The sequence below is a fragment of the Neoarius graeffei genome, chromosome 18, assembly GCF_027579695.1.
Source record: "Neoarius graeffei isolate fNeoGra1 chromosome 18, fNeoGra1.pri, whole genome shotgun sequence".
Lineage (NCBI taxonomy): Eukaryota > Metazoa > Chordata > Actinopteri > Siluriformes > Ariidae > Neoarius > Neoarius graeffei.
In genome coordinates this window covers 50,482,211-50,492,488 of record NC_083586.1, presented here as the reverse complement: position 1 = coordinate 50,492,488, position 10,278 = coordinate 50,482,211, and the positions used below count along the sequence as shown (strand labels likewise).

Here is a 10,278-nt window from a genome sequence, read left to right as displayed (position 1 = left end):
ACTTCTGTCAGTTTCTTTGTCTTGTGTTTGTCTTTATTTTCCATGCTGATGCTGGCTGTGTTCCTCACTTCTTCTGTTGTGTTTTCATGCGTGATAGTTTTTTGTTGTTTTGACTACCCTGTGTAAATAAAATGTTTCTGCATTTGCATCCATCTCCACACCTCAACCATGATTTAAAATATTCAGTGGAAATGTCAGAATCAGTTCATGAGAGAGAGAGAGATTGATTCACATAACTTATTACAGTATATTGTTATAATTGCTTTATTTTATTATTAGTTATTGAAGTCATAGTGTGGAATTTATAAATGAAACTTTATCATATGTACATGAAAAACAAGCTTTAGATACAGTTCACTCCTATCAGCAGTTTTGGCTATCCGTGTTAGAACTTAGAACTGATCCCCTGCTGATACAGAGCTCCCATTTTAGACATTGAATTTACTGTAGGCCTAACATTGCCTTTGGTAAAATGTCATGTTTAGATATTGTGTATCCTAGTGCAAGAATGATAGTATACTGTAGTATAATTTGTGTATACTATAGTACATTACAGTAAAATTACTATAGGATGGTTCAAAGACACTACAGTATGTACGACTGTAAAATGATTCGAGAAAGACTTAAGTTCACTCTTGCACCAGCACGCTGTCTGGGTAATTCTCCTGTTGATTTGACTTGTGTAACCATGTGATCACGATCAGCTTTCAGTTCATTTGCTCTCTCTTGGCATTTTATGCAATGAAATTATGATACCTTTAAGAGAGAAGACATTCATTTTAATATCGAACATAATGTATTTATTTTGGCCAAGAAAATAAAGTTCAGACAATGCGTCAAACCTTGAGTCTATGATTATTTATTCAAAGTTTATAATCAGTACATTCTTAAAATGATGCGATCAAGAAGTAAATAATTCCCAAGTCATAATAAAAAGAACAACAAATCCTACCATCACACATTTGTGCAAGAGTAATAATTAGCCAATTCAGTGAAGCATTACAATACTGCACATGGATCATGTTTTTTTTTAGAAATGAGCAATGAGTGCTCTCTACAGGTGCAATATTGTATTTGCATCAGTATTTCACATGGAACTGACAACTTAAATAAGAATCTGTGTCAACTTCAGCCTTGTTTCTGGTGTTAGTATGAAGGGATGTGCAGAAACTTGTTTGGATTTGGCAGTATGTTTAGCCAGATTTGCATAGTGCAGACTTTGAGGGCTTTTAATCATTTTTTTAAAGAACCATCAAAACATATGAACGAGTGAACACTTGTGACAATAGCTAATTACCAGACCTTGATTGTTTTGAATTTTTGTCTGAAACCTCTATTATTGGGAAATGGGTTGATTATAAAAAAGATGTCTTTTGACAGAGTACACAGCTTATCCATTGAAACAGTAAATCTACATTCACTTACTGTGTGTGTTCGCCAAGGACTGCTCTAATTTCTGGTTCAAAGGTGTCTAGATACAGTGGGGCAAAAAAGTATTTAGTCAGCCACCAATTGTGCAAGTTCTCCCACTTAAAAAGATGAGAGGCCTGTAATTTTCATCATAGGTATACCTCAACTATGAGAGACAGAATGGGGGGAAAGAATCCAGGAAATCACATTGTAGGATTTTTAATGAATTAATTGGTAAATTCCTTGGTAAAATAAGTATTTGGTTACCGACAAACAAGCAAGATTTCTGGCTCTCACAGACCTGTAACAACTTCTTTAAGAGGCTCCTCTGTCCTCCACTCGTTACCTGTATTAATGGCACCTGTTTGAACTCGTTATCAGTATAAAAGACACCTGTCCACAACCTCAAACAGTCACACTCCAAACTCCACTATGGCCAAGACCAAAGAGCTGTCAAAGGACACCAGAAACAAAATTATAGACCTGCACCAGGCTGGGAAGACTGAATCTGCAATAGGTAAGCAGCTTGGTGTGAAGAAATCAACTGTGGGAGCAATTATTAGAAAATGGAAGACATACAAGACCACTGATAATCTCCCTTGATCTGGGGCTCCACGCAAGATCTCACCCCGTGGAGTCAAAATGATCACAAGAACAGTGAGCAAAAATCCCAAAACCCCACGGGGGGACCTAGTGAATGACCTGCAGAGAGCTGGGACCAAAGTAACAAAGGCTACCATCAGTAACACACTACGCCGCCAGGGACTCAAATCCTGCAGTGCCAGACGTGTCCCCCTGCTTAAGCCAGTACATGTCCAGGCCCGTCTGAAGTTTGCTAGAGAGCATTTGGATGATCCAGAAGAGGATTGGGAGAATGTCAGATGAAACCAAAATAGAACTTTTTGGTAAAAACTCAACTTGTTGTGTTTGGAGGAGAAAGAATGCTGAGTTGCATCCAAAGAACACCATACCTACTGTGAAGCATGGGGGTGGAAACATCATGCTTTGGGACTGTTTTTCTGCAAAGGGACCAGGACGACTGATCCGTGTAAAGGAAAGAATGAATGGGGCCATGTATCGTGAGATTTTGAGTGAAAACCTCCTTCCATCAGCAAGGGCATTGAAGATGAAATGTGGCTGGGTCTTTCAGCATGACAATGATCCCAAACACACTGCCCGGGCAACGAAGGAGTGGCTTTGTAAGAAGCATTTCAAGGTCCTGGAGTGGCCTAGCCAGTCTCCAGATCTCAACCCCATAGAAAATCTTTGGAGGGAGTTGAAAGTCCGTGTTGCCCAGCGACAGCCCCAAAACATCACTGCTCTAGAGGAGATCTGCATGGAGGAATGGGCCAAAATACCAGCAACAGTGTGTGAAAACCTTGTGAAGACTTACAGAAAACATTTGACCTCTGTCATTGCCAACAAAGGGTATATAACCAAGTATTGAGATGAACTTTTTGTTATTGACCAAATACTTATTTTCCACCACAATTTGCAAATAAGTTCTTTAAAAATCAGACAATGTGATTTTTCTGGATTTTTTTTTTCCTCATTTTGTCTCTCATAGTTGAGGCATACCTATGGTATGATGAAAATTACAGGCCTCTCATCTTTTTAAGTGGGAGAACTCGCACAATTGGTGAGTGACTAAATACTTTTTTGCCCCACTGTATAGTCTAACACAAGTCATTTTCTATCATTAAGATACAATCAAACTGTTGTAAAGAATATATAGCATTAATTTCTAACAATAAACAAATATCTCAAATCTAAGAAAGCTCAAGAGGAAAAACAATAACTGATTAATAAAAATAAACCATGCTCATGAACTGTTGTAATTCTGAAATACTTGAGCAGAATCGAATAAAAAAAATCTCTTGAATGATGTCAATGCTTTTGGGGATGATTTGAATCCTCAAATATTTGCAGGAACGGTGAATTTCAGCTTAACATCATCCACCTATTAAAAAAGGAAAGCATCTCTTAATATTATTGTTTGTTTTGATACAAATAGAACTTTTTTTTAAATTATATATTTTGTAAATTGTGACTTGCTAGATTTTATAAAAGTTGCATTTACAGTAGTATGTCCAACAGATGGGTTTCCCAAAATGTAGAATTAGTTTAGTTTATTAGTTTATTTAACAGGGGCCATGTACAGAACAAGTCCCATACCAGAGTTACCTGTACAGCTAATTTTCATCTGTGGTCCCTGGGCAGAGGGCTTAAAACAAAAAAACAATACGGACAATACATATACTACTATTGCCATTACGACTAGATATACACTAAAAACAGCAACATCATAGTAGGACAACACAACATGTAACGATGGCACAAGGACAACACACCTACACAGGACACTACCATCAATACACAAATGACAACACGTAAGGCAGCACACATCACAAAATAATAAATTAATGATCACATCTTTGATAAGCCTTCAGCCATATCTTCAAGGATTTTTTAAATTGGCTGAAACTTGTACAGTCTCTAATATGAGCTGGAATTGAGTTCCATTTTTCTACTGCACTGATAGAGAAAGCTGATCGGCCAAATGAAGTCTTCCTGAAACTCCCATAACAATCACCTCTCACTGAAGACCTAGAGACCCTTAATTTATCTCTGCAAAGTGATATGTATTGCTTGAGAGGTGGCGTTGCAAGATCATGGATAAGTTTATACATCAAGCACATATCAGCAAAACAGATAAAACTCTCAGAGGTTAGTAAGTTGTTTTGTTATGATGGCACAATGATGGTAATTTCTTGTTTTGTTTTTTTTATCAATAACTTTTATAGCCTGTTTGTAGAGGGTGGCTAAAGGTTGTAAGATAGTCACCCCTACCTGGGACCAACTTGTAGAGCAATAAGATAGATGAGAAAAAAAATCACAGAATGTAAAAACAGTTTAGCAGCAGGTAAGGGCAATTGGTGCCTGATATGCCTAAAATTAGCTAGACTAGCTCTGATACTTTTGGATATCTTTATGTGCTTTTTAAAAGTTAAGTTAGAATCAATGATAACACCCAGATACTTAAAGTTATCAACAGTATTTATCACCTCTCCTTTAACAAGGATATTGGGTTGTTGTTTTGGGTCATGCCTCTTGATGGAAAAATACATGGCTACTGTTTTGCTCACATGAAGAGTAAGACAGTTAACTGTCAGCCAATCAGACACTTTATTTAATGCTGCAGTGAGTTGTGTTGCAGCTTGTTCACTCGTTTTGGTATGTGTGTAAATAACTGTCATCTGCATACATCTGAATGTAAACTTCTGGGCATATCAAAGGTAAGTCATTGATATATAGACTAAATAAAATCAGTCCTAAAATCGACCCCTGGGGGACTCCAATGGTGCTATTAGATAGGGGAGAGCATGTGTCCATAATTCTTGTATACTGCTTTCTTGAATCTAAGTAAGATTCCATCCATGTCAGAGCGTTAGAAGAAAGATTGAACTTTGAGAGTTTGTTTCATAGAACATTGTGATTAACTGTGTCAAACGCCTTTTTAAAATCAAGGAAGACAGCACTAACAACACCTCCCCTGTCAAGTCTGGATTTAATTTGCTCAATAAAATAGTGCTGTTTCTGTTGAATGATTCTTCCTAAATCCAAACTGCATGGGGTGTAGTGGAAAATTACCATCTACAGTGCCTTGAAAAAGTATTCATACCCCTTGAACTTTTTCACATTTTTCCACCTTACAACCACAAACTTAAAAGATTTTATTGAGATTTTATGTGATCGACCAACACAGAGTAGCACATAATTGTGAAGTGAAATGAAAATGATAAATGGTCTTCAAAATTTTAAACAAATAAAAATCTGAAAAATGCGATGTGCATTAGTATTCAGCCCCCTGCGTCAATACTTTGTAGAGCCACCTTTTGCTGCAATTACAGCTGCAAGTCTTTTGTGGTATGTCTCTACCAGCTTTGCACATCTAGACACTGAAATTTTTGCCCATTCTTCCTTGCAAAATAGCTCAAGCTCAGCCAGATTGGATGGAGAGCATCTGTGAACAGCAGTTTTCAAGTCTTGCCACAGATGCTCAATGGGATTTAGGTCTGGACTTTGACTGGGCCATTCTAACACATGAATATTCTTTGATCTAAACCATTCCATTGTAGCTCTGGCTGTATGTTTAGGGCCATTGTCTTGCTGGAAGGTGAATCTCCTTCCCAGTTTCAAGTCTTTTGCAGCCTCCAACAGATTTTCTTCCAGGATTGCCCTGTATTTAGTTCCATCCATCTTCCCATCAACTCTGACCAGCTTCCCTGTCCCTGCTGAAGAAAAGCATCCCCATAGCATGATGCTGCCACCACCATGTTTCATAGTGGGGATGGTGTGTGCAGGGTGATGAACAGTGTTAGTTTTCCGCCACACACAGCGCTTTGCATTTAGGCCAAAAAGTTCAACTTTGGTCTCATCTGACCAAAGCACCTTCTTCCACATGTTTGCTGTGTCCCCTACATGGCTTCTTATGCCTGTCTTTCAACAATGGCTTTCTTCTTGCCACTCTTCCAAAAAGGCCAGATTTGTGGAGTGTACGACTTATAGTTGTCCTGTGCACAGATTCTCCCACCTGAGCTGTGGATTTCTGCAGCTCCTCCAGAGTGATCATGGGCCTCTTGGCTGCTTCTCTGACCAGTGTTCTCCTTGCTCGCTCTGTCAGTTTAGGTGGACGGCCATGTCTTGGTAGGTTTGCAGTTGTGCCTGTCAGGTTCTGTGGACATTTTAGCCTGCTGTTCATTTACCTGGCCACTAGATGTCACCATTCAGCAGTTTATTTTCTTTTACCCTTGTTTTTCTTGGGTTACACTTGGCTTCATGCTATTGGCTAATTGACTCATGGATGGCAAGTAGTTGATTGGTTGGCCTATAGAGATCTTGCGTGTGACGTCACAGCCGAGCCAGATTGTGACAGACGCCATCGTGTCGGTCAAACGCCATATTCCGCCTTCTACTTCTGCTTTTACTTCTACCTTTTCTTCTGAAAAACCCTACTATATATAATTCTACTACAACGGCTGCAAGCTCTCCCTACCTGTGCATGTTTTTTGTGTGTATTTTTGCGTGTTGTTCGTCTGTACCAGACTTCAATATCCACTACAACCGTATGGACTTACTGGACATTGGTTTCCAGCAGAAAATGACGGTTTGTAGCGATTTCCATCGCATGCACAACATTCCGGACGAGAAAAAAAAAAACACATTCCGGACGAGACAGCGAGGTCTCCGTGGATTGTTATTGGAAGCAAAGCGAAGGAGGCGGCGCCGGGAGCAGAAGCGAGGCTACAGGCAGAGCCGGCCTGTTGACTAAGCTCAGAAAACAGCTACTCAAACCTCCACCTCTCCAACGCCAGATCCATGTAAACAAGACGGACGATTTGGAATTACCTTATTCTATTCAGTAATCGGCTGGTCAGTGCTATACTCAATACTTAAGTGACTTACCCATCCAATGAGGATAGTTATTTTCTTGTTTACAAGATGCCACATCTGAGTCGCTGACAAATCCTGAATTTCTGTAAAGATAACTGTGCAGAGATTTATAAGCACGCAGTGCTTCACCACTGAACAGCGAGGGAAAGTTGATGAGGTAATCATACACGTCCGGGTATTCCGCTGGCAGTTCAAAATCCGGTCGTGAAAACTCCGTCCGGAAAGCCATAAGGGTCACAAATCTGTAGGTCGTTTATTTTAGACATATATCTAGTTATCTGTTCATTAGAAAAATGAGCCGTGTAGTCCGTCGGTTGAAATTGATCCATTCTGTACACGAGTGCAGCAGTATTCAGCGGTGTTTCTGACCGACAAGATGGGGGTTGTGTACTTTCCGGTCACGTGACTGGAAGATTTCTATATATAGGAGTCTGTTTTCTTTTCACTCTGCTGAGTTCTCCTGTGAGCCACCATGTGAGTACTTGTCCTGGTTTTTCACGATAGCTGTTTGCTCCACTGTTCTAAACTGCCTTTTTGACCTCTGCATCTGTTTTTTCTAAGAAGAGGATTGTTTTGCTTTGGACTTTCTTGATTGGACATTAACTTTGAACTCTGTCTTATTTTTTGTGGACACTTAAAAGCCTGTGACTTTTTTTCTGTTGGATGTTGTAACCTGGGACTTGATCTTTAGATTCCATGGTCTGCTGATTATAAGTTATTTTTGAACTTTTGTGCTAAAGATTTATTTTTGATCTGTTGCTCTCAGTAAAGACTTCCTTTTTTGACAACACTAATTCTCTGCATCTCTGTCCTGAATCTGTCTCCTTCCGAGGGTGGCCTTGAGGGTTAAGATGTTCAATCCCCATCTCAACCCAAACTGTGACGGTGCCATACTTTTTTCCATTTTTGAATGGATTGAACAGTGCTTCTTGAGATGTTCAGAGCTTGGGATATTTTTTTTTTATAACCTAACCCTGCTTTAAACTTCTCCAGAACTTTATCCCTCTGTCTGGTGAGTTCTTTGGTCTTCATGATGCTGTTTGTTCTTCAGTGTTCTCTAACAAACCACTGAGGCCTTCACAGAACAAGTGTATTTATGCTGAGAGTAAATTACACACAGTAAGACTCTATCTAATTAGATGACTTCTGAAGGCAATTGATTGCACTGGATTGTATTTAGAGGTATCAGAGTACAGGGGGCTGAATACTAATGCACACCACATTTTTCAGGTTTTTATTTGTTTAAAATTTTGAAGACCATTTATCATTTTCGTTTCACTTCACAATTGTGCTACGGTGTTGGTCTATCACATAAAATCTCAATAAAAAACAAGTTTGTGGTTGTAAGGTGGAAAAATGTGAAAGTTCAAAGGGTATGAATACTTTTTCAAGGCACTGTAAATAGGCTATCAACTGGTCACAGACCACTCTTTCAGCTACCTTGGAGATGGCTGGAAGAATGCTAATGGGCCTATAATTTGTAACATCAGTTACATCACCTGCTTTAAAGATGGGGGTTATTACTGCTGTCTCCCAGGCATTAGGAAAATAACTTTTTGTTTAATGGACAGATTGACCAAGTGAGTAACTGGAGAAGAGAAAACGTTTGCGTACTTCCTAACAAATGCACAATCACAGTCAAAAATATCTTTTGCCTTAGAGTTCTTAAACTGGTTTAAGATTTTAGTTAGATGATTCTGGTACTTCTACAACCCCAATTCCAAAACAGTTGGGACAAAGTACAAATTGTAAATAAAAATGGAATGCAATAATTTACAAATCTCAAAAACTGATAGTATTCACAATAGAACATAGACAATGTATCAAATGTTGAAAGTGAGACATTTTGAAACTTCATGCCAAATATTGGCTCATTTGAAATTTCATGACAGCAACACATCTCAAAAAAGTTGGGACGGGGCAATAAGAGGCTGGAAAAGTTAAAGGTACAAGAAAGGAACAGCTGGAGGACCAAATTGCAACTCAATAGGTCATTAACATGACTGGGTATAAAAAGAGCATCTTGGAGTGGCAGTGGCTCTCAGAAGTAAAGATAAGAGGATCACCAATCCCCCTAATTCTGCGCCGACAAATAGTGGAGCAATATCAGAAAGGAGTTCGGCAGTGTAAAATTGCAAAGAGTTTGAACATATCATCTACAGTGCATAATATCAAAAGATTCAGAGAATCTGGAAGAATCTCTGTGCGTAAGGGTCAAGGCCGGAAAACCATACTGGGTGCCCGTGATCTTCGGGCCCTTAGACAGCACTGCATCACATACAGGCATGCTTCTGTATTGGAAATCACAAAATGGGCTCAGGAATATTTCCAGAGAACATTATCTGTGAACACAATTCACCGTGCCATCCGCCATTGCCAGCTAAAACTCTATAGTTCAAAGAAGCCGCCGTATCTAAACATGATCCAGAAGCGCAGACGTCTTCTCTGGGACAAGGCTCATTTAAAATGGACTGTGGCAAAGTGGAAAACTGTTCTGTAGTCAGACGAATCAAAATTTGAAATTCTTCATGGAAGTCAGGGACGCCATGTCATTCGGACTAAAGAGGAGAAGGACGACCCAAGTTATCAGCGCTCAGTTCAGAAGCCTGCATCTCTGATGGTATGGGGTTGCATTAGTGTGTGTGGCATGGGCAGCTTGCACATCTGGAAAGACACCATCAATGCTGAAAGGTATATCCAGGTTCTAGAGCAACATATGCTCCCATCCATACGACGTCTCTTTCAGGGAAGACCTTGCATTTTCCAACATGACAATGCCAAACCACATACTGCATCAATTAGAGCATCATGGCTGCATAGAAGAAGGGTCTGGGTACTGAACTGGCCAGCCTGCAGTCCAGATCTTTCACCCATAGAAAACATTTGGCGCATCATAAAACGGAAGATACGACAAAAAAGACCTAAGACAGTTGAGCAACTAGAATCCTACATTAGATAAGAATGGGTTAACATTCCTATCCCTAAACTTGAGCAACTTGTCTCCTCAGTCCCCAGACGTTTACAGACTGTTGTAAAGAGAAAAGGGGATGTCTCACAGTGGTAAACATGGCCTTGTCCCAACTTTTTTGAGATGTGTTGTTGTCATGAAATTTAAAATGACCTAATTTTTCTCTTTAAATGATACATTTTCTCAGTTTAAACATTTGTCATCTATGTTCTATTCTGAATAAAATATGGAATTTTGAAACTTCCACATCATTGCATTCTGTTTTTATTTACAATTTGTACTTTGTCCCAACTTTTTTGGAATCGGGGTTGTAAGATGTTAAACAATGGTAGGTCATTATTTGGTAATATAATGACCTTCTCTCTTGGACCAAAGCCTAGTGCTAGATTTTGAACTGAATCAATAAAGTAACTATTAAACACAGAAGAAATTTAGACTTTATTTTG

The 10,278-nt window shown here is 39.2% G+C and overlaps 1 protein-coding gene across 1 annotated transcript in view; it reads right to left on the bottom strand.

Annotated features, from left to right (window-relative positions):
- Positions 1-3,078: 3,078 nt before the first annotated feature.
- LOC132865789 (verrucotoxin subunit beta-like) overlaps positions 3,079-10,278 on the bottom strand; it is a 40,162-nt gene continuing 32,962 nt past the window's right edge. The window contains exon 10 of the mRNA XM_060898297.1: positions 3,079-3,370. Within this exon, the coding sequence (XP_060754280.1) occupies positions 3,326-3,370 (45 nt within the window). The 3' untranslated portion in view covers positions 3,079-3,325. The remainder of the gene's footprint in view (positions 3,371-10,278) is intronic.